General features: G+C 41.7%; 1 protein-coding gene across 1 annotated transcript; it reads left to right on the forward strand.

Annotated features, from left to right (window-relative positions):
* Nucleotides 1–1,580: 1,580 nt before the first annotated feature.
* Nucleotides 1,581–24,544, forward strand: LOC117260038 (uncharacterized). Its single transcript, XM_033631906.2, has 6 exons — nucleotides 1,581–1,883; nucleotides 2,619–5,872; nucleotides 11,847–12,046; nucleotides 16,828–16,949; nucleotides 19,340–19,454; nucleotides 24,259–24,544. The coding sequence occupies exons 2-6, from the start codon at nucleotides 3,175–3,177 to the stop codon at nucleotides 24,388–24,390; spliced, it is 3,267 nt and encodes a 1,088-aa protein (XP_033487797.2). The 5' UTR covers nucleotides 1,581–1,883; nucleotides 2,619–3,174; the 3' UTR covers nucleotides 24,391–24,544.
* The last annotated feature ends 693 nt before the right edge of the window (nucleotides 24,545–25,237 follow it).

A 25,237-nucleotide genomic window follows, 5' to 3' on the forward strand; every position in this document is an offset into this window, starting at 1 on the left:
ATGAGACTTCTTGAAAAATTCCAGGAGAGGAGGGACTTTGGAAGAGAAAGTGATAAACTATGTACACTGGTGCATGACGTCTTCCCATTGTGTGTGTGTGTGTGTGTGTGTGTGTGTGTGTGTTCTCAATCTACTTATCTACTGCTGTGATGATGCTGTGCGACGTAGGCTACAAGGGTGAGTGTATGTGAGGGGAGGTTAATGCTGTATGAGGAGAGAACGATGCCACAGAGGGAGGGGAGGTAAGAGACTGCAGCGTCACCAGCTACGTTTTTATCTCACCATAGATGGAGCAGGATTTCCTTTTGGAGAGTGTAAGATGAGACATTACGTTATGCTTAACAAGTCAGACTGGTCAAATAAACAGCAGTGTCTTGTTTCATCATTCTAGTATCTCATTTCACATCCCTTAGGTCTAAAATGAAGTTTTGACACAACGCAGCATCCCAGTCAACACAAATGAATCCCAATGGTTAGTATTTGTTTTGTTGAAGAGTAAATTACCTGGAGATATTTAAAATGTCCATATGGACGAACAATTTTTGTGCACTGCTGTTTTTAATCCACATGGCAGGTGTGGTTCTTCGGTAATTTATTCTCTGATAGGAGGTGTGTCTTTAGCCGCAGGACCACGCATGTATTTAGTGGAGGTGGATCTACACTACTACACTCCGATTTCACATATAAATGAAAACTAGCAAAATGTGAATTGTTTAATTAGTGAGGTTTTGTCAAGTAACATGCTTTTAAGCTCCTGTACATGTTATTGAACTTTGTGTTATTCACTGCACTGAGGTGAGAGTACTGACCGAATATCCAAGGCAATCATATATTTTTCCTCGCAAAGAAAATGTTTTTTCTTCATGAAAATTTAATCATATTATATTTTACCAAAGAGACAATTCCTCAGCCATTCTATGTTGCCGTTTGAAAGTGAGATCATACATGTTAACCTTGGTGAAGATGGAGAGGCTTTTTCTTTTCCAACAAAAGTTATAAATAGTGGGATACACGTTCTTTCAGACTGCATTTTTAATCATGGATTCCCTCTCTGTGATGCACAGACGTTGCCCGTTGTCAACTCACTGTCAAACTTAGTGAACTTTTTATTGTGATAGCAAAAGTTGAAGTGGGACACGTATACTTTCAGACTGCATTTTCAGCCAGCACAGTGCATAGTATTTTGAAAAAGAAAGTAATAGAAAGTAACAGCAATTGAAACAAGTATTATTTTTATTTCACATTGTAAGGAAGTTAAGGAAAGGCATTTCCTCTCCATCTCTGTTTGGATTAAGAAACAGAGTTGTTGAGGAACAGATTTAAAAACCTTAATGTTTGTTTGTTTGTCCCAAAAAAGAAAAATAAGGCCTTAAAAAAAACTTTCTCCTCAAGTGTGGCATCAACAACCCTGCATACACTTCCGCTCTGCTCACCTCCCCCTGCCTCTGTGTGGCACGAATCCCCCCTCCTATGGGTGAGTGGGCTGCAAGTCAAATTAGCTCTCCGTCATCCTGTTCGCTGAGCGCACCGGAGGCTACTGCGGTAAGATGCGGCGACGCACGATGCCGAGCCGCGGTGGATGAGAGGATGCGCAATGGCCGAACGAGTGGGGGGAGAGACCGAAATAAGCTTTCACTGTGGTGTGCGGCTCTAATTCAGACGATGGGACAGAAGTGAACGCTTGTTTGACTGATTTGTAGTGCTGTAGCGCCAGTGATGCAGGCCGACTGGAAGGATGTGGTGGCGCTGATCCCACTGAAGGATGCTCCACAGCCCGAGGAGGGTTGAATAGGCTTCGTCTGTAAACAACAAGGAAGCAGAGAGACATTAAGTAAAGGACACTTCATTCAAAGCCCGGGCCGGAGACACAGGCATCGAATGAGGTGAGGAACGATAAAATCTTTCCTCTGGCGTCCCTTTCAGGACATGTTGGCTGGAGATACTGATTTTTCAGGTACAGTGAGTGGTTTGACGTGGTTCATCTTCATCATCGTGGTACACAGCCTGCTGATATGAGTAGGCTAAGTGTGATATGCGTGGCCCAAACCTATTTCTGCCGCTTATGTGGCGGCTCTTTGAGTCCCTTTGGGTAAATCCTCTAAGCTGTGTAGGCATGAGGAGTGGATTTATGGCTTTATGGCCACCTGTGTTTCATTTTTAGTCTATTTGATGATTCTGTATGGCTGATGCAACAACTAATCTAATTGGCACCGCGATGGACATGGTGTGAATGCACGTTTTTATATAAGAATGAGGCTTGATTGTGTGGGAGTAGTTTGAAAAGAAGCCACTTGGATTCAAATGTTTGACCTTTGACAGACTCACACCCCCACAGACATGATAGCTGTAATCCAGTCAGCCAAACCAAAGTGAAACAAAATCAGTTCTCTCGGTGGAAATATCAGAAATTAAACATTTTTAATTTATGTTTTTATCTTTCTTGAATCTGTTCTAAATGCTTTCTTGTTAATGAGACAAGTAAAATAAAAGATTAAAGTGTATCTCTTTCTGACATGATTCTTACTATCATGGAACAATTTACTGATACTGTGTCTTTATGATCACATTTCTTTACTTGCATGTCTTTAATTTCCTTGTTTTGTCCCACTTCCCTGCAGGTTGTTTTCTGACAGCTGAAAGAGAGACCGGCCGACAGGGAGGGCGGTGAAGCTCGTAAGACGGCGTCATTGAGCATCAGTCTGGAAGAAAACAAACTTCTCATTATCCTCTCTATCATTGGCGCTGACAGCTGGACGTCTGACCTGGGTGTTTCTTTTCTTTGCCAGGAGACTCTCAAAGTTAAGGAGCGATAAAGGGAAACAGAAGCACAACTCCATCTCCCTGTCAGGAAAACAACTGACTCTATTTTTGTCCAAAAACTCTGATGTTGTCAGAAAGAACTGTTAAAAGATGAGCGAGAGTCAGCTCTCTCTTGCAATGTCAATATTTTCTGCCTTGTCAGAATGAATCAGTAAGAAATTCTTGAGAGTATTTCAGCAATTTCATAATGTTTAGTGTATTTTTTTCCAAACTTTGTACCTTTGACCTGTCACGCTCTGAATCAAAAATAGGCCTTAAGAGTGCCAGCGTTCCCTCTCACAAATGAGAACTCAACTTGACCTGACAGGCTGCATTTTAATAAAGCATAAGCGAGGACAAACCAATAAAACATAGATGAGGCCAACAACAAGCAACATGCTCCAGCAGAATAACAACAACAACTACCCCTGCCTGAATGTGTCAGGCTCTACCCGGGAGATGCTCCAGAAGTGCTCCAGAGCCTCTCTGCCCTTCCCCAGCCGACTGGAGCTGGGCCTGGGAGACCTGCCTCTGATCCGGGGCCTTCGAGCCTGGGCCCTATGCTCCAAGAACCGCCGGAAGGCTGGTGGTATGCTGGGAGGAGGACAAGCCCCCACAGCTCCTCCTGCGGGCCATTGGGGTTCGACTTCCTGTCCCAGGCCTGCAGATGTGTACCTGAGTGGGGAGTGGGGTCGCATGGGGTATGGGCTTCCCTTGGGACTTGATGCCAGGCAGGCTGGGATTGGAGCTTTGGTAACAGTTGCCACTCTGAAGACCTCAGAGGGCAGCGGGAAGACACAGACTCAATGCCTCTTCCTGCGGACTGAGAAAGGGAGCTGTTTGTACTCCACAGCTAAGCCCAGTTCTGGTGTGACTACCAGTGGAGCCTCCAGCGTGGTTGGGGGATGGCTGAGAGGAAAGACAGGAGGAGGAGGCGGCAGAGATATCCCAGCCGGGAGGAGGGACAATGGGCAAACTCTCCCTACACATAACGGAGTAAACCGGGTCAGGGTGCGATCTGGCCGGAGATGGAGGAAGTCCAGTAATGCAGCAGCCCGTGAGAAAACAGGCGTGAGCAGAGAGAGGCAGCAGAGCAGCAGGGAGGATCCTGCTGAAGAAATCACTCTGGAAGAAAGGCAGGAAGAGCGAGACAAAGGAGGCCTGGCCACTAAACAGTTTTCCAGCCCGCAGCAGGACAGCAGGAGAGCCAGACAAGAGAAAGAGGGAGCATGCAGAAGTCCTCGATGTTGCCACAGTGCTTCTCACAAAACCTGTACTCAGTGTGGAAGGACAGCACAAAGGAGGGGAAGCCAGGATGAACATGAGGGAGGTGAAAGTCCAAGAAGAGGCGCCCAAAACAGGCTGAATAGTGAGGAAACAGGAATGAAGAAGGAGAGGCAAAAAAATGAAGAGGAGGAGAAGGGAGGCCTTTGTGCAGTAGAGTCATCTAACTCTGTTTTGGCTGTACCAAGCCCTGACCTAGAATCTAACCCCTTTCAGCCAGAATCCCACAGCAGCTGTGATGTTGAAGAGATTAAAGAGGCCGAGAGCAACGAGGAGCTGAAGACACAAATCTCTCACAGCAAGGAGAAGTATTCAAAGACAGAGCAGGATACAAATGAGGTTATGAAAATACATACTGGAAATAGTGGTTTAACTCATGGCCCCTTTGGGCAGATTACTGATGACGTAACATCAAGACATAATAGAGAATTTGAAACCCCCTGTGAAGAAGCAGAGGCATTTGTGAATGGATTATCTGATCATGTATCAGCAGATCAAGAATTGGAGAAAGAAATGGAGAGTGTGGAAGAGGAGAGAGGGAGCATCAATCAGACTCCTGCTAAATTCTCGGTTGTATCCGACTGCAATGAGGAAATCTCTGTCTCCACCTGCCCTGCCTCCGTCAGCGCTGCAGTCTCCCCCGAGCCCTCCGCTCCTGTAGAGGGCAGCACCTGTGATGCTGACCATGAGACTTGTGGTGTTCGAACAGAGCAAGAGAACAGCAGAGAGGATTGCCTTGAGGGGTATCATTGTGGGGTAGCAGACCCTGGAATCATTGGTAAAAAAGAACTGAATGTTAGCAGATTAGAGCAACAAGAACCAACCTGTGTGGCTGACGAGAACAAAAAGGAAAACTCAAAGTTTTTCTTTGAAAATGTAGAAAACAGCAGCGAGTTAGAGGCAAGACAGACTTCATCTTCACCTCTAAGACATGGAGATCCTTCTGTCTTTGAGACAGACAGGAGGATCGTAACAGAAAATGGTTGCAACTATGGTACAACTGAGCTTGAAGGAGCAGAGCAAAGAGATGAACTGGTGTGGGGAAATAGAGAAGAGGTGTCACATGAAGAGAATATAGAGGAGAGAGTAAATCCTGAGGAAGAGGATGAAGCTTTGAGGAGGGAGTGCAACTGCAACGAGCTGGACGATGGTGATGGTAAAGGAGATGACAACCAAAAACAGCACACTGAGGATGACATAAACAACAGTACTATACAGGAGGATAATGATGAAGCAATGAGAAACTGTGCACTAAAAGACAACTGGAGGTTAGAGGAGTCTACAGATGGATGCAGTGGAAGGGAGGAAGAGGATGGAGACACCTGTGGACAAACAAGCATCACCTATGTTGAGGCAAATGGAGAGACCAGCGCTAACATTGCCTGTGGTGATCCCTCCACCTTTCTTGCACTCTCCTTGGTTAATCCTGCCTCGTCTTTGCCCCCCCTGGGATCCATGGCAACCGGCCTGCCCTGGCTGGAGGCGGAGAAAGAGGAGGAGGAAGAGGAGGAGGAAGGGGTCAGAGTGCCGACAGGAGAGAGAAAAGAAGGCCAGCAAGGAAAGAGGAGGCTTGGAAGACAACTGAAGGAGCAGGGCGAGGAGGAGAGGGGCTCCACCGTGGCCACTGAGGAGGGGAGGAGAACGGATGGGGAGGAGGAGGAGGAGGAGGAGGAGGAGGAGGAGGAGGAAGATGAATTTGGAGTATTCATGCAGGCAGAGGGAGAGCCAGCCTGGAGCGAAGGATACACCATGTCTGCCTCAGTGCCTTGTGGGAGCAGAGAGAGTGTTGGTGAGTCTCACAACTGCTAGTTTGTCATTCTCTGTCTCTTTCCATGTCTGCTGGCTGGCCTTCCCCTCTCTTTCTCTCTTTAGTGTCTCTCTCACCCCTTTGGAAGCTTAAGCTAGTTTGCCTTTCTGTTTGACATAGACATGGGATAGAGGATCTTTTGGTTAAAGGCAACAAAGCTGACATTAAAAGGCTTCAGAAGTAGAGCAGAGTCTGTTAAAGATGTCAGAAATGTACAGATTTAGAGACATGAAAATAGCAGCACTTTCACGCTCGCTCAGAGTATTAGTGCATTTTCAACCTTTTGTACAGATTCAGGAATGCATATATACACACACACACTGTTTTAAAGGGCCATACCAAATCATACGGGGTCTAGGTCACAGGTAATGGCTCTGCAAACCATGCTGTGTGTCGGAAATCTGACTGTATATTTCCTGTTGTTACAGCATGAAGCCACAGTATCATTATGAGATAATTAAGTGGAGACTTTTTAAAAGCTATCTGCACTTAAACCACTTTATATGCAATTATGATGTAACATTGCAGTGCGTTCTCATATAGTAATTCACATGATATCTTACCAAAATGCACATACAATAGTTCATATGACATCTAATGATTTACCGTCCCTTGAATGGCATCATCAAACTGAATGCTTAACATTAACAAACTTGGTTCAGAGCCAAATTCAGATTCTAGTGGAGCCCATGCCGTAGACACTCTCATCAAGATGGAAAGTAAATTAACCTGGGGAAAACGTCCAGATAGTCGATAAAGGACTCAAAAATAAATGGCGTTGGGCGTGGGTAGAAGAGAGGCTTTTTTTTTTTTAACTACATACCTAAAAATAACTCAAAGTTCACTTGGTTTCACACGGGACATGAACACCAGTCTCCTGAGGGAAAGTCCTGTGTCTCTTTGACCCATTCATCACCCCCACCTATTACTTTACGTGGATGTTCGCTCTTTATACTATACTCTTTTACTCCCATCAGCGCAATGGTCATATCGCAGCCGTCCCGATTGCGCGGGTTATATACGAATTCTGGTGCAGTACTTCTTCTTAGGTATACGTACGAAGGGTGCATGAGAAAAGCCTGAAAGCTGGCAAACAGTACTGCAGAAGGCACTATTTTGGACGCTGCCAGCTCCGTAAGTAAAAGTCCCATTCATGTGTCCCACTGACAATGTGATGTTACTCATAGTTCAAATCATGAGCTCAAAAGATGCAAAGATGAAACAGCTGCATTAGAAAATATTTGGTGCTTTGATTAAAGTTGAAGCTTCGAGCCTGTGGATATAAAAACTTAGGTAGAGAAGTTAACTACAATTTCCAAAGTCCATTTCAACAATTTTAAAATTCTTTTACGTGTACCACTAATGGTGTTAGAAAGCTAAAGATTAGAGAAAGTCGAAACAAGCAGTTTACATTAATTAAGTTTTGGAATAATTCAGCAACTACAGTACAGTATTTTGTCCAAGAATTCAAAGACGAAGAGTGAATTCATAACAGCTCTGTGATTCTGACTTAAAACAGGTAAGAAAAGCCTATATGATCATTGAATTAATCATGAGAGTCGTGTGTTTCCGTATGAATTAACATTGATAACATTGTTAAAAGAAAATCTAATAATAGAAATACACAATGAGGGTAAACACTTCTGGCATGGAAACAAATGGTTTCCTTATTGGTAGGAAAAATAAATCAAAAAATGTAAAACAGTATCACAAATGGTCAGGAAAATGTAAAGTATACATGACTTGATGTGAAGGAGCTAAAACTAACAATCACACTAGTTTTTCCTCTCAAGCAAAAAGAGTGTACAAAAAAAATAATGATGTCATCCACAGCACTCTGAGCAAGAATGTCAAGTGAATGACAGAAATAATAATCTGGCAACATGAGTCGGCTCTTATATAGTCAACACACTCACGACGCAGACACACATGTAGCTGGGTATGTGACATTTTTGTGCCTTTTTGTTTTTCTGTGTTAATTAGTCCTTATGTTCCCTCATTATTCTCCTTTCAGCTAATCACCTAAACCCAGCTTACACTACGGGGTCAAATGAGGCTAAGCCGGGGTTTACTCATTAATTATTTCTCCTCAGTTTTTCAACCTAAAGACATTTCTGTGATTATTTCAACATATTGCTGAGGAGATATCAGCAGAAGGTGCTGTCTACATTTACAGGAAGCTCTTTGAGTGAATTCTCATGGGTTAAAAAAACTTTCCAATGTTTCTTTTTTTAAGTTTTAACTCTTAAAGGAGTACTGTGTAGGATTTACTGGCAACTAGCGGTGAGAATTGTAGATTGCAACAGGCTGAAACCTCTTCTGTGTGCAAGGCATGAACTTCTGGTTAGGATTCCTTCAGTGTTGTTCAGAGGGTTTTTATGGGGAGCAAATTTATCCACAGAGGTCTCTTCCTCTCCAAAACAAACGGACCAGGGAATTAAAACAGGTAAAAACACTGAATAAAGTACTCATCGCAGATGGGCCGCTAGCTCATCTAACTTAAGATCCAGATGTTCAGGATGTTTTTATTGGGAGCCAAATAATCCACAGAGTTCTCTTCCTCTCCAAACATAATGGACCCAGTGAGTTAAAGGGGTAAAAACATTGAATGAAGCCATTTCATACTAAAAAATCAGCGTTTTTCCAGTGCTGCTTGTCATGGACGGGCTGTTAACTACAGTGTGTAGAGCCAGTGTGTGGTTTATCCATTCTAGGCTACTGTAGAAACATGGCAATGCAACATACTAGACTCCATGGATGAGGACCCCGCTCCCTATCTAGATATAAATGGCTCATTCTACAGTAAAGAAACCACAATGACTTTTATTTTCAGGTGATTATACATTAAAAACATTATTGTATTATATTCCATTTCTGCCAATATACCCCCTAAATGCTACACACTAGAGCTTTAAAGGGTCACATTTTTTTTAACCTATAGTGACCATCAGTTCATATTGGTTGCATTTGCTCAGGCTTGGAGTTATTCCCTTTACTTTGGATAATCCACAAAGCACAATATCCAGTTTTTATTTGTGCTGTTTCTTTGGTTGAAAGTAGTTCCAGTAAAAACAGTGCAAAGTTTAGCTGCAAAGTAAAATATATGTGATATGTAGTAAACTGCCTGAAACATGTAAAACTATAGGTATGGTCCATAAGTAAGGTACTGAGCCCTACATTGATTTCTGACCGTGGAACTAAAACATAACTTCATTGCTTGAAACATGAAATTAGTCTACACTTTTAATCGTGTAATAAACATGGAGAGTTGTTTCTTGCCCTGTTAATCACCACTCAGCCCTGCAGTGAAAATGAGAGTCCAGTCTGTCCTGACCTGAATTCCTAACAAATCTCTCGTTCTCGCTACTCTGTATTAATCATTCAAAGTTGGGTTAAGGGAGGGAGGAGGTCGCAAACAGGGACTGGGACTCTGGGCTCCTGTTAGCCGGAGGTTATGGGGCAACGGGTGGAAGAGAAAGTCACACAAAGACGACTGAAGTGTCTGATAGATACATCATGCAACTTCGGAGCAATAGAGGGTAAGATATGAAGGCGTGAAGGCAGCAGACATCAAAGTGATACAAATAGTCACTGAAATGTGTCCTTGCAGGGAGACTCCTGATACAGCAAGCAACTTTTCAGCAACGGCAGGCAACATTCACAGCAACAGACGACACAATGAGAAACAAATGTTCACTGAGAACAAAAGGACACGCACATCCTAGAAAAGACTTAGCCTAGGTGCTGGACCACAAAGAGGCATCAATGTAGAAAAAGTTGAGTCCGCACACCAGATAGATCATCAGACAGGCCTGATGAAGGGCCTGGGCCCGAAACGACATGTGGTGATATTCACATTAAATCTTTGGAGCTGTATCTAGTGTGTGGACTCAACTTTTTCTAAACAAATGTTCACTCACTTCCTTGGAACAAGGTGATTAACATAATAGTTAATGCAACTCGTCATGCAGTGCTGCTGGAAAAGAAAAGAAAGAAAGAAAGCCCAGATTTAAGGGATGATACAATCCCACATTTTCCCTCCTGATATCAGGGTCTTGGCTTATAAAGATTCTATACCAGTTTAAAATCCATGTTGCTGTGTGGAACTGATCTGGGGGCGGCAGTAGCTCAGTCCATAGGGACTTGGGTTGGGAACCGGAGGGTCGCCTTTTCGAGTCCCCGTCCGGACCAAAATATGGAGCGTGGACTGGTGGCTGGAGAGGTGCCAGTTCACCTCCTGGGCACTGCCGAGGTTCCCTTGAGCAAGGCACCCCCCAATCGCTCGGGACGCCTGCCAAAGGGCAGCCCCCTCACCCTGACATCTCTCCACTTTGTGCATGTATAGGTCCTGTTTGTGCATGTGTGTGTCTTTCAGACCTTGTGACAAGCAAGAGTGAAAACATTGAATTTCCCCTCAGGGGGATTAATAAAGTAAATAAACTTAAACTTATCTCTCAGGTGTGAGATTACATCAGAGGTCCTCTGAAGTATTGGTGGAAATGTTCGTACCACAACATTCATCTTGGACTTGGGCAAATTTTAATAATATTCTTCTAAAAGGTTTTTTAAAGAGCATGTTTATACCTGGTATTAACACGGTTTGGGGTGACCCGATCACAAGCGGACAGCACCAAATACAAGGGTAAACAGTGATCAAGATGCATTGTGATCCTATCACTCAAACCTCTTGCAGAGATGGTCGGGATGCATTTGACCATATATCTTTTGTAATGTCAACACTAATGCATCTTTATGTGTCTCAGACAAGGACTACATCATCAGTGATAGAGTCGGTGGTGGTTTTTGTGACAGCATACTAATGATCTGTACTCACCATTTTACAAGTTTGATGAAGTGTTGCATAAACCTCCATTGCTTTGCCCTATCGAAGGAGATGTGTTGAATTCTGCTGACAGCAATATCTCCATCTCCAACTCACACAACTGCTTACGCGACTAGCGGGCATACCAGCAAGCAGCTAGCAATAGTGTGGACATAATAAATGTGCACATGCCCTTTGACTGTCTCACATAAGTCACATAAACAGTTGGAGAAGACTGGAGAAAGCATGATAGACACAGGTGTAAACGGCAATGTGTTTTAGCACTCCACTTATTTTTGGATCACTGACACTTACATAATCACCAGGTATTTACAGTGGCAGATGTCTCAAGATCTCAGTGAATAAAACTAAACTAAATACCATGGGGTGTCATTTGATTGAAATGAGCCTTTACATGGTAATTCTAATAATCTCATCTTTGATGGCATGGACAGAGTAATAATAATAAATGCCAGTTGTTGAAAATGGTTAGCTAACCCCTTCAATGCAATGTAGGTTTAGTCAAAGTATCCTCATGCAACAGTACGTATGATATTTTACAAAAATGCACTTACAGATATCTTATGATATATAACAAATTAGCACCCCAGGAATGATGTTGCATTTGAAGTTACATAGGTTAGGTTTAGAAAACAAAAAAATGGTGACAGTATACCTTAAAATAACTCAAAGGTCACTTGGTTTACAGGGTCCCAAACACCAGTCTCAAGGGGGAAAGTCCTGTGCTGATCGACCCATGCTCTGCTCAAACCTGCCTCTTTACAAGTACCATCAGTCTCTTTATTACTTCGTTATTTACTACCATCAGCACTTTGATCGCATGAGCGTAGCCTTCCTGATTACGTAGGTTACACACAAATTACTGGCTCACGATTACTCAAATTGTGGTGCATTATTTTTAGTACTATACAAACTGTACAACTATACTGTACAAAGAGTGCATGAGAAAATCCTGGTTTAGGTGGTTGTCCATCCAGGTCATCTAAATGAGGGCAAAACCCCACCACAACACTACAGGGACATCTACAACAAACACTGTAATATTAACTTTGTATGTGTGTGTGTGTGTGTGTGTGTGTGTGTGTGTTTGTGTGTGTGTGTGTCTGACAATAGCACCTGGAAACCACGCCAGCACCGGGGAGTCGACCCACTGGACCCCAGGCTGGATGGACAGCTCATTCCACCAATCAGACGACACCTGGACAGCCTTTCCTCAGAATTCGTCAGATGAAGGTCGGGACATGGTGGGACGGTGGTGGCCAACCAGCGCTGTAGAGGAGAGCAGAGACAGGCTCTCAACTAACCAGAATCTGGTATAGTTGTACTTCTGTGCTCAGCCCCTTTAAGATGGTTTAAGTAGTAATTCACCGTCAGATCATCTTCCTGTTTCAACTGCATCCATTTCACTGGCAGCTTTCTATGACTGGTTTATTTGAGTCATCAGCATCATGTCATTTTAGTCAAACTACTATTGGGCATTAATGGCTGTGAGTGCCTGGTTATGACCGCTGCATTGTAACGTGGGAGGTGAAGGTGAAGAGAGCTAGCAGCATGAGATAATTAGCAGAAGCGCCGGGATAACCAGTTTCAACAGTTACTGTATTCTACAGTACTTAACATCGACCATACATGCCAGGTCTCCATGGCACTATATTACATGAGCAGTAGAACATAGACAATATAACCTGCACCTAACTCGTTACTGTTGAGCATCCTCTCATGTGGATCACGGTCTGAGGAGTGTGGCGACAGTATGTGTTTGAATCTATATCACAACAAAACAAAAAAAAGGCACCACCTTGTGGCTCTATTTGGCATTGCAGTAATACCGCAAGTCTGGCTGTTGCAGTATCATCGACTGGATGTCGGATGTTGAGTGCAAGAGTTTTTTTATGTAGTTATTGAGCCTGCTGTGGATCATAAGGTAGAAGAAAATCCATGTGGAAATCCATGTGTGTGTACAGATTGTATGCACAGATTAAAACAGACTTTACCAATTCAGCATTGCACTCCTGTAACACTGTTGGACTCACTGTGGACAGTACAAAAAAACATTCTAAATTGATGTTGTGGACCGAAAGATATTTACTTTTTCATTCCATACATTCTTCTTCGTTGTCAGAGATTCATGTGTGTTACTCTAGTAGCAGCTAAAGCTCAAGCTGCCAGCCTCAAGCAGAGATGAGGAGTGAACCATTGAGCTCTGGTACCTCACTTCTGTCTTACTACACACCTCCAGATTTTTTTCATTTTCAGACTTGTAGTCTACAGCCCAAATCGACACTGAATAAAGTGACAAGTGAAAGTGAAACTGATCACTTGAGTCAGTTTATCAGAATTCGAGCTGCTCCCTCTGGAGCCAGAAAAAGCTTTAAACTTTTTTCATACATGCAGTAGTAATCCCCAACGCCTGTAAACACACTTTGAGTTGTAAAATCTGCCCACCTTTATAAACTACTGATATGCAAAAATAAAAACTACATTCAGGCTACAAATATTTGCCTTCCACGTCACTTAATTTGTCTACTATGTGACTCATTTAGTAAGACTGTATTTGGGATAAAGTCTTAGATTCACTTAAGTAGTGGATTAACTTTACCTCAACATGGCTCATCTCTGAAGGCTCAGACACACTAAACCAACATCAAAGAAGCAGTGGTGACAAAAGCTGATTGGTTCAGCGGCCCATGTCACCTGTGTCTCAGCCAAAAAGTTGCACTTGAGCAAACAAAGAGTACAGCCCATGGCCAACTATGTATGTTCTGCGCCTGGGTGAGAGGAAATTACTCTCCATACCAGCAGGCAGCAGTAGTATTCGTATTCGCATAGTATTGGATTCATCATTCAAAAAGGGAAACAGGAAGAACTACAGGAGAGATTCAAGATGCTATTTAGCCAGTTGGCACATGAACAGCACAACCTGATGGTAAAATAGCAAATGATATGTACTGTGAACAATAACTCAAACAATTATAGACTGCTTCTGCTAAAGAGCTTAATGGCTAAAGAAAAATAATCTTATTTTAATTTTTGATTTTATATTATGTATTTTATAACCACTTTGTTTTGATCTCACTCTCCTTTCTTCTATTTCTCATCTTGTGCACTTAGCTAAACTGTCAATCTGAGTGATTTAATTCACCAGCACGCTCTGACTCTGATTCAACATGCTGAATCAGCCAAAAAAAGCCAACAACAGCCGAATAGTGCCAACCTTGGGGACGCACCCCAAAACCTTCATTCACAAACAGCCTGACATTGGCCAACAGCCAACCGCTTGGTGTGTGAGTGCCCTTAAACACCAGCTATCTAATTTCTACAATTCCAGTTTATAATTTCTGCCTTCAACCAAAGATAGAAGTATGAGCAAACAGTAGCTAGTGTCGTTGTTTGCTCATGAACATCAGCTGTGTTGCATTGTTAAGTGGTCTTTTGATGCTATCATCACTGTCAGAATGTGTGTCTGTGGTGGATTTCTGCTGAAGGTCGGTGCAATATTGTCATTTTAGACAGGCCCTTGTGCTTTATCATGAAAAAGTGACAGAAATCTGGCCTTTACTGTCAATGTTTTAGATAGATCTAATATTCTCTCTGTTTAAAATCCTATCACTTGCCCAGATTTTGGCCAGCCTTTGGCTCAAACATAAATTCCACATAGATATCTATATGGACCATTTTTTGGTCTTAGCTGGCCTTGTGTTCATAAAAAGCTTCCCTCCTCAGGCTTAGTTTGTGTCTAGACTGAATTTTCTAAAGTGTGAGTCAGACGTAATAGTTTGCAATCATTAATATTTACACTCAGACAGAAAATCAAAGAGTGCCGGTGGTAACTGCAGATCTCGGGGGTAGGTAATACTGGAGGCAGATTGCTCCTGAACCTAGTCAAAGTGAGAAGTGTTAGAGTAAAATATTGCTTTAACATTGCTTTAATAAAATAGGTGTGTCTCAGACACAGTGGTGGTGCCATTCCACTGTATTTAATATGGTACGCAGAAAAAAGTAGAGCTTAAAAGTAAAATAAAACCTACAAACAGCAACTGTTTTTAGGTTTCTATTCCCACCAGCTCAGTCAAACCTTAAACCCATGCAGTCGTGGTGCTGTAAGAATATTGGAATTAAAGCATCAACATCCAAGAGGTTTTCCAGGTTAAGTTACTGAGGTTGCTTTGGAGTAATCTTTGTGCCACTAATTTGAGACAACACAGTACTCTCCTCACTTAACTTCCAGCTTAGGGCTAAATGTGTTGATAGAGATTGGCTGCTGGCTTGCAAAGCCCCTGAGGCTCCCAAAATATACCAGTAACAGCAATAAACGCACTGTATACATGGAATATTTTTCTGTTTGTTAAATAAACTGGTCATGAAATATTTTAGTTTAGTTTAGTTTAGTTTAGTTTATTTGTTTATTTGAAAAGGGACAATGTACATTAATCAACATTTTAACAAAAGTGTTTAATGCACCCGAAATAGCCGAGAGGCTAATGTTCATCGGTAGTCCCTTTGCTGTTGTTAAAGACATCAATAAAATAATACATCCGATATATATAAAAAATAACCTATTAAAGATAATACATTATATACAAGATAAACATTATGTACGGCACACACATACCGTTGAGTGACAATAACCCCCTTTAACTTTCAGTTAAAGCTCCAGTGCAGGATATAGGGGCATATATTGGCTGAAATGGAATATAATATACTATATATATAATACAATAAGTTCTAATAATAAGCGTCTTAATTACCTTAGAATGACTGTTACGGCCATTCATGTTTTTATTTTTTATGCATTGGCCACCATGGTGAGCAGCCCCTACGCAACAAGCAAAACAGCATTGGGAAAACACTGACTTTTTTAAGTGAAGCTCTTTATTCCCTGTTTTTACCAGTTTAAATAAACTGGTCAGTTTGGAGCGGAAGAGACCTATGCGGATAATTTGGCTCCCGCTAGAAACCTCCATAATGCCTAGACCTTAAGTTACCAAAGAAAGAAGGTGAGTATACATCAGTAGGTGCTGGGCTAGCAAACAGCATCGGAGAAACATGGATTTGTATCAGGAAACTGCTTTATTCAGTGTTTTACTGGTTTAAATCACCTGGTCCATTTGTTCTGGAGAGGAGGAGACCTCTGCAGATAATTTGGCTCCCGGTAAGAACCTCCTGAACAATGAACACTGAAGGAATCCTAACCAGGAGTTCACACTTGGCACACTACAGAAGTTTCAGCTGGTTGTAATCTGTGGTCCTCCCCACTCGATGCCACTAATCCTACACACTGTTTCTGTTAGAATTATTTAGTCAGTCTTTGGTGCACTGTTTAATCTGTGTATCCACTTGAAGCCCCGTCTTTGACGTTTGTGTTTATGATCAAAATGTCCATCAGCCTCAGCTATACTTTTATTTAGTGCTAATTAGTTGCTAGCATGACTTGATCGTTAATCAACACCTTGATCTGAACGTCTGAAAACATCATTGGTTCCAAAATGTGACAAAAATTTACAAACAAATAGACCCAAACTATAACCTCCTTATTCAGAGGTAATTATGAACTATGCCATTTCCAGTTTCCCACACAGTTACCATGGAAACATAGCTCGTCCTGACATAGCCCCGGGGGTTAGGTGACTGAGTTTTTAGACTTAAAATTAGTCCGTTTTTTTGTAACTCACATTAAACCCTTCTAAGTTCCCAGTGCCTTTTTTCTTTAAAAATGGAAAAAAGAGAAGCCGGCACTGCAGGAAGAATCTCCCAGTGGACATAACGCAGTAAAAAGATGCAGATGAAAAATGAGCTCTGCCCAAAGCTGCAGTGAAGAAGAGTGTTGGGAGAAAACTGCTTTCAAATTAGTAGTTTCATATGCTCATAGTGCCCAGAAGAGGCCTTTAAGAAAATCAAGTATTAACTTCATATGTGATGAACTGCAGAGGGCTGCAGAAGATCTTCCTGGATTATGGATGCAGTATATTTCCATGCTTTTATTTTCCCAGTCATCATATGAGATATTAAAATTGTCAGGATATAAAAAAAAAAACCACTCTTGAAATCTTCTGACTCTTTGATGTTGTAGTGACTGATGTTGTCTCTCCTGTAGGCGTCTGTCTTTGCTGAAGCCTTCCCGTCCTTGCCTGGTTTGTCCTCAAGTGACCCTTGTGACCTCGATACTGTTCCCACACTGACCCAGCTCCTCAGGGGCAAAGCCAGCCAGGACCAGGGGTAGGTAAACCGTCTCTGTGTGGCCGTTAAAACGACTGAATCATTTTGATTTACTGTTCATCAATTGAAATGCTGCAGTGTTTACTGGCTGTGTTGACACATTCCTCTGATTTGTAATAGGATATATCAGAGCTCACAGCAAAATCCTACATGATGTGCCCGTAATCAGCTTTAGGGAAATGACACCGAGGATTCTTTCCTGTCAGACGCTCATATTTTCTGCAAATCTGACAGGACCTGAACACAGCATCAGTACAGGAAGTTAATGTCACAGCTGAGCAGTTTAAAGGGAGGCTCCATTATCATTATTATTATTATTATTATTATTATTATCATCATTATTTAGCTTTTATATAGTTCTGTAGCTTTCCAGTAGTGTTCCTGGTGTATTTAAATCCAAACATTCAAATTTTGGTCGAGTTATGTATGTTTTAGTTTCAAAATGCTATTTTCCCAATCCCTTCTAAAAACAATTTCCCATGTAATGTGACGTCGATTTCTGCACAATGTTGTTGCCACATATAAAACCATGTACTGCTGTGGGCGCCATGTCAGTTTGGTTCTGAAAGTCACACAATAACACAAACAAACTAAACAGTGGTTGACGAACAAGTCCCATGTGCTTTGAGATAAAATTAACATTTCTGTGAATGGAGTCTGGTGGCTTTGAAAAGGGCGATAAAACAGCTTCAGCTCCCGATCAGAAACAGCTGTCTGACAGCAAGGTAACACGGTAAAATAATCTAAAAATAGCATGAACATAAAGTGGCGCTGATTTTTTTTAGGTGGCCATTTTTTCGAAGGCTAAATTATGTTTTGCTGCTGTCCCAGTCTACAGCCACCAGGCTCCTTTGACAGAAACAGTGATTTTACCTCATAGATCACAAGGAGTTGCTGGTCTCCCACTGCCTCTGATCGGTTAGTTAGTTTGTGTTTTTGTATGACTTTTAGAACCAATCTAACGTGCCGTCTACAGCAGTACACTGCTTGGCTTCTGTTCCCCCAGTGCTCCTGTCGGCTTCTTCACACTGAGAGCGTGCCAACCGCAATCTAACTGTAGGCATTGCACTGACTGTGGAGTTATAAATGTGTTTATACAGTACAAATGTACCTCACCTGGTTAAATAAATTTAATAGCACTATCTTCTAGGCTCAGATCTTTGAAGCCAACACTGTCCACACTCTCCATGCTCACACTGTCACTGAACAGTGTGTGTGGGGGTAATCAGTGCTGTAACCTACGTCATTGTTTTCTGATGAAGGACACAGAAAATAATGCAGGTGGACCTGCCCTTTAACAAAGATTAAACTAGAGGAAAATATATCCGATTTTTAATGTGGGATATTTTATCCTTATCAAAGGGGGAAATACCTGATGTATTCAGTCAAGAATACAACTTCTGATAATGTGGCATCTGAAAAGGGGATTGTTATTCACAAGTGGGTATTTTCTTCCCGATTGAAAATTAAATTAAAATTTCTTAATTGAAATTACCATGGCAAAGGCAAAAATACAATAAATGTAATGAACATTTTTACTTCCTCACTTCAGCTGTTCCATAAATTCACCCCTTTTTTTTATGAGCCTTTGTTTTTAAACTTTACTCTCATTTTCATAAATTTCTGCAGAATTACAGGTGCTGCCTTAAATTTGCCATGTTTACAAAAACTATAGCCTTTAATTCAATAAACCACCAAATTTATTTCACTGTAGTGCAATGGAGTGTAGTAAATAACTGAGCATAATTCAAACAAGCAGTTGTTCAATGATATATGATAATACTGTATATTATTAATATACAACATTGATCACTGCCTAAGTGCTTAGTAGAGATATCCTGTTGAAAGTTTACACTTGATCTGCTTGTTTTGTGAGTTTTCAATAGGTGTCAGTGCACATTGTCATGCTGCATTTATTATTTTTCCTTGCAAGTATTATAAACCACTGCATCTGCTTGAGCGCTCTTCATTTCTTAAAATGTAACAACTTGTGGCCACCAAGTGGTTAATGTGGTGAACTGCAATATGGAGGTAGACTGTCTCTGAGAACAAAGCAAAATTGATGTTTATGATTGATTATCACATGGCATTTTCACCCAGTGTGTCTTTGATGCACATTACAGTTTAACAAATGTGGGCTTTTGAAGTACTGACAATTGTTTTTTGGAACACAATATTCTTATTATTTAGTATCATTAATTTCCATAAACAAATCAATTAATAAACACAACAAAACTTGACCATTTCAAGTTTAAGTTATCCAGCTTTACAACATTTCCCTGTATATGAAGACTGTCTTTGACTTTTCTACACACCTGTCACTCTGTGAGAAAAACAACAACCACTGAACTAGTGCTTCCGCTGCGTGTTGTTCATGTTTGACCCTGCAGGCTGTTGGACAGTTTCCATGACTTGAACAAAATGATTTGCCAGCGATACAAGAGAGCGGATGGTGTGTCTCGTGACCTGCTGCTGAGGACTTTACACCTGGAGCAGCCGCACACTGTAAGTAAAGACTGACGTCATTCACACCCACAACCATGAGAACGGTACTGCAGCATTTATCCACATAGCTCTGTGTACGTATGCCAGTCAACAGGAAGTCAATTCAATCCAATGAGAACTTCAATGTTCTTCAGTGGTTTTTGTCAGGAATTTGCTGAGAGTATGTTGGAAAAACTGAACTGTCAGCATAGAAACAAGTTAGCTTACAGAATGTGGAATGTGATACAGCTGTATTTATATATTTTATTCTAAGTGTAAAGGTTCAACAGAATGTTTAGTTTGCTAACATCGGTAGCTTGCGTCTTCTAACAAATATTAAAGGTGCTGTATGTAAGAATGTGGCCAAAACGGCTACTGCACTCAAATTCAAAATACTGCCGCGAGTCGTGTCCGCCCCCCCTCCCCTACAGATTCAAGGTTGCTGGACAGCGACACATTGGAGACTGATTTGTTTGCCCACGGGTGGCTGGCGTGGCAGGGCTGCATTGCCGCGTCCTTGATCTTCGGTTTTCCAGCGGCCCGTTCGAGCAAGTCCGGCTTCTCTGCTGCTAACGCTGCTGCCGGGATACAGCTGAGGAGGAGCCGGCTGCTAATGCTATGTACCGGGACACTGCTAACGCTGCTGCCGGGATACAGCTGAGGAGGAGCCGGCTGCTAATGCTATGTACCAGGACACTGCTAACGCTGCTGCCGGAATACAGCTGAGGAGGAGCCGGCTGCTAATGCTATGTACCGGGACACTGCTAATGCTGCTGCCGGGATACAGCTGAGGAGACTGCTAATACTATGTACTGGGTCACTGCTAATGCTTCTTGCCGTGCTGCTGTAGCTCAGTCGTAACTGTAACTGATGCTGAGACTCTACTGACTGCGTGACTGGTAGACAGCGGTGGGTGGCGCAACAGGCCAAAACACAAATTCAAAACATAAACATGATTTGCGGACCGTAAATTTTTTTTTAAATGTGACTATTCTGGCTGTGCTATTGTTGTCGGTGAGATCAGTATGTTATATGAACATTATTCCTTAGTCTCTGTGACATATTAGGAGGATTTTACGACTATTTGCTTTAGATTTCTTACATATAGCTCCTTTAATGTTACTTATTTTGTTGACATGCATTATTGGTCTTGTTTTTGTCTCTGTGCTGCTCCATGCGCACATTTCACAAGATTGGACAGCGAAAAACACTCAAAATGAACTTTTCTGCCCTTTTAGCAGTGGCGTTTCTAGCCATCCTTGAAGAGATGCATTTCCTTGCGTTGAACACTGGGGGGTGTACTCCGTATACTATATATATACTATATGGAAATACGGACGGGCATTATGTTTTCGAGTTGTCTGTTTGTCCCATTCTGAATGTGGCCTTGAGGGAATTTCCTGAAACAAAAAACTCCACTTGGTCTCAAGGATGAGCTGATTAGATTTTAGTGGTCAAAGGTCAAGGTAACTGTGACTGTACAAAATGTGTTTTTGACAATGTCACATACAATATTATAGCGCACAAATGCCTCATAGAATAAAATGATAAAGTGAGCAGAAACATCCATATTTGAAGCACTGTCTACTGTCATGGCTACACACAGACTGGACAGACAGGGATGTAACCTATTACTGCAACCTGACTGGTTAGCAGAGACAGACAACCACAAGGCAGTAATTCTACTTTAAACAAAGTACGTCACCATCACTTGATTTACATCATGCTGATGTGTTTCAGTGTTCAGCATTGTTAGAAAACACTTCACAAAGCCAATGTTGCAGTAAATGATCTCCCTTTCTGCATACACATATGCTCTGTACACATAATTTCATGCAGAGGAATTAGCAAAGAGCACTTAGTGTTCGGTTTCCATTTGTTAAGCTTCAAGGTTGTTAAATTGAATTTGTCAGTGCAGCATGTAAAATGACCTGATAGTTCTGTTTGACTGATGAAAACTGCAGCTCCATTCAAATGAAGTGGCCGCTGTTCTATGCAAAACACTCCTCACACTTCACAGTTGCTGATAAATGAAGAGAGCAAGCAGGCTGGTCACAGTTGAACCAAACCATGTGAGAAAACTGCAGAGCACCTGATGTGTGATTTACTCCTCCAGGGTCTTTTCTACAGGGTAGCAGAGCAGGAAACACCACCCTCATTTTTATTGTTTTATTTCATACTAGTCTTTTTTCTGGAGTTATTCAGAAACGCCACATTAGCTAAACATTCATTAGCTGTTAGGTTCAGATTTGTTTCTTAGTGGAAACTACTGGATTGGATTTTGTCTACTTTATAATATGTTAGAATGTGGGATGTTGTAGAAATGGAGTATTAGAGAGGCCACTAGATCTTGACAGTATTCATGGAAATGGTTTTATTTGTGAAATTATACAAAGATTTTAATCGCCATGTAGTTGGGATTTATTGGTGATGAAATCCTCCACTGAGCAATGTAAATACATAAAATTATATATTCAATATGTTAGATAAATGTTCTACTTGTAAATGTACACTGAAATTAATGGATATATACCACTAGTTTATAGTATTTACAGTTTTGGAATAATATGGTGCTTATCTTCACTGTGTTGTGTTAGAACTAGAAGGCAGTACAGATTTACACAAGTATTTAGTCTGGCCTGGTCTACTCTGGTTTAGTCTAGTATATTGTATAGCTTTTATATTGTTTTATTTTTATTTTATTATCTCCACCAGGCATCAGCCCAGAGGATATCATGTGTTTGGTTTTGTGTGTGTGTGTGTGTGTGTGTGTGTGTGTGTATGTGCGTCTTATTGGTATTTTTGTCATGTTTTATCTTGTTTGATTTTTATTTATCACTCTTGCTTCACTTCTTTCTTTTTCTTTGCTTTTGTCTCCTTGCTTTGACTCTTGAGTGAATTTCCTTTCTGGGGGATTATTTAGGTTTATCTCTTTGTATCATAGGGTTTGTGTGTTTCTAGAATACACGCATAATTATCACTTTAAAGGGATTATAATATAATGCACCATATGCAACCAATTAGTTACACTGTAAGTTTTGTAAAATATTGTCCACAGGGAGTAAATACAGTACAGGCCAAAAGTTTGGACACACCTTCTCATTCAATGCGTTTTCTTTATTTTCATGACTATTTACATTGTAGATTCTCACTGAAGGCATCAAAACTCTGAATGAACACATGTGGAGTTATGTACTTAACAAAAAAAGGTGAAATAACTGAAAACATGTTTTATATTCTAGTTTTTTCAAAATAGCCACCCTTTGCTCTGATTACTGCTTTGCACACTCTTGGCATTCTCTCCATGAGCTTCAAGAGGTAGTCACCTGAAATGGTTTCCACTTCACAGGTGTGCCTTATCAGGGTTAATTAGTGGAATTTCTTGCTTTATCAATGGGGTTGGGACCATCAGTTGTGTTGTGCAGAAGTCAGGTTAATACACAGCCGACAGCCCTATTGGACAACTGTTAAAATTCATATTATGGCAAGAACCAATCAGCTAACTAAAGAAAAACCAGTGGCCATCATTACTTTAAGAAATGAAGGTCAGTCAGTCCGGAAAATTACAAAAACTTTAAACGTGTCCCCAAGTGGAGTCGCAAAAACCATCAAGCGCTACAACGAAACTGGCACACATGAGGACCGACCCAGGAAAGGAAGACCAAGAGTCACCTCTGCTTCTGAGGATAAGTTCATCCGAGTCACCAGCCTCAGAAATGGCAAGTTAACAGCAGCTCAGATCAGAGACCAGATGAATGCCACACAGAGTTCTAGCAGCAGACCCATCTCTAGAACAACTGTTAAGAGGAGACTGCGCCAATCAGGCCTTCATGGTCAAATAGCTGCTAGGAAACCACTGCTAAGGAGAGGCAACAAGCAGAAGAGATTTGTTTGGGCCAAGAAACACAAGGAATGGACATTAGACCAGTGGAAATCTGTGCTTTGGTCTGATGAGTCCAAATTTGAGATCTTTGGTTCCAACCGCCGTGTCTTTGTGAGACGCAGAAAAGGTGAACGGATGGATTCCACATGCCTGGTTCCCACTGTGAAGCATGGAGGAGGAGGTGTGATGGTGTGGGGGTGTTTTGCTGGTGACACTGTTGGGGATTTATTCAAAATTGAAGGCACACTGAACCAGCATGGCTACCACAGCATCCTGCAGCGACATGCCATCCCATCCGCTTTGCGTTTAGTTGGACCATCATTTATTTTTCAACAGGACAATGACCCCAAACACACCTCCAGGCTGTGTAAGGGCTATTTGACCAAGAAGGAGAGTGATGGAGTGCTGCGGCAGATGACCTGGCCTCCACAGTCACCGGACCTGAACCCAATCGAGATGGTTTGGGGTGAGCTGGACCGCAGAGTGAAGGCAAAGGGGCCAACAAGTGCTAAACACCTCTGGGAACTCCTTCAAGACTGTTGGAAAACCATTTCAGGTGACTACCTCTTGAAGCTCATGGAGAGAATGCCAAGAGTGTGCAAAGCAGTAATCAGAGCAAAGGGTGGCTATTTTGAAGAAACTAGAATATAAAACATGTTTTCAGTTATTTCACCTTTTTTTGTTAAGTACATAACTCCACATGTGTTCATTCATAGTTTTGATGCCTTCAGTGAGAATCTACAATGTAAATAGTCATGAAAATAAAGAAAACGCATTGAATGAGAAGGTGTGTCCAAACTTTTGGCCTGTACTGTACATTATCAGATGCACTGGTAGTAAAGTATTAAATTAAAGGACCCTACATGGAGTAAACCTCTGGGTTGTGTTGCTAATTTTAGCAGGTGTTCAGTAGTCTAATATCACATCTTCCTATCCTTGCAGGAAAGCAGACCTGCTCCCTGGACAGCCAATCGCCGTCTCTCCCCTGGCCTCCCATCAGCCAATCAGCATGCTCAGAACGCTGCCGCTAAGAGACGGCTGTCATATGACTACAACAGAAACATCATGGAGTAAGCGCACAGCTAAGCTCTGGTTGGACTGTGATTCATAAACATTTATCTGAGGAACTGCAGACCGGACTAACACAGGTTTCTCAAGACTCTGGATTGACAACGTGTATACTATCTGCTCGTCAAATACTGACAGACCTTTTGACTCTTTGCACACTTCCTGGTTATTTAAGCCTGAGCCGGTGAGAAGACGTAACCTGAATGAAAACGGAGCCACAGTTGTGTTTCAGAAGTTGTCTCCTCCAGCTCCTGTTGAATACTGGAGTGTTTCCATTACACATGTGCCACCTTGTTCACCACCACTACCCTCCGATTTTAATTTTCCTTTTCAACCCTGATAACAGGAAGGTGTCAAAGACTGTTTGGAGTGCAATGACCTGCAGTGAGAAGGTACTCATGATGAAAAAGGAGTCAGGAACATTGTCATGTCACCACATCAAGGAAGTTTTTCTTCCTGTTATTTTATTATCTCTGATTTCAGTGTGTAGGATTTAGGGGGATATACTGGCAGAAATGGTATACAATATAATAAGTATGTTTTCTTCAGAGTATAATCGCCTGAAAAGACGAATCATTGTGTTGTCGTTACCTTAAAATAAGCTGTTTACATCTACATATTAAGCAGAACGGACAAAAAACAAACAAACACTGGCTCTAGATAGGGCCATTTGTGTCAGCCATTATAGGTAAAAGACCCTCCACGTCAAGCAGCACAGGAGAGACAGATTTTTTTACATGCAGCTGTTTTACTCAGTGTTTTTACTGGTTTTAATCATCTGATCTGTTTGTTTTTGAGAGGAAGAGACCTCTGCAGATAATTTGACTCGCAATAAAAACCTCCTTAATGTCTG

The sequence above is a fragment of the Epinephelus lanceolatus genome, chromosome 4, assembly GCF_041903045.1.
Source record: "Epinephelus lanceolatus isolate andai-2023 chromosome 4, ASM4190304v1, whole genome shotgun sequence".
In the NCBI taxonomy this organism is placed as follows: domain Eukaryota; kingdom Metazoa; phylum Chordata; class Actinopteri; order Perciformes; family Serranidae; genus Epinephelus; species Epinephelus lanceolatus.

Excerpts from the sequence above, each read along its gene's own strand:
- LOC117260038 (XM_033631906.2), top strand. The coding sequence starts at position 3,175 with ATGAGGCCAACAACAAGCAACATGCTCCAGCAGAATAACAACAACAAC. Across the intron at positions 16,950-19,339 it reads AAAGCCAGCCAGGACCAGGG|GCTGTTGGACAGTTTCCATG; the intron begins GTAGGTAAACCG and ends TTGACCCTGCAG. Across the intron at positions 19,455-24,258 it reads ACCTGGAGCAGCCGCACACT|GAAAGCAGACCTGCTCCCTG; the intron begins GTAAGTAAAGAC and ends CTATCCTTGCAG.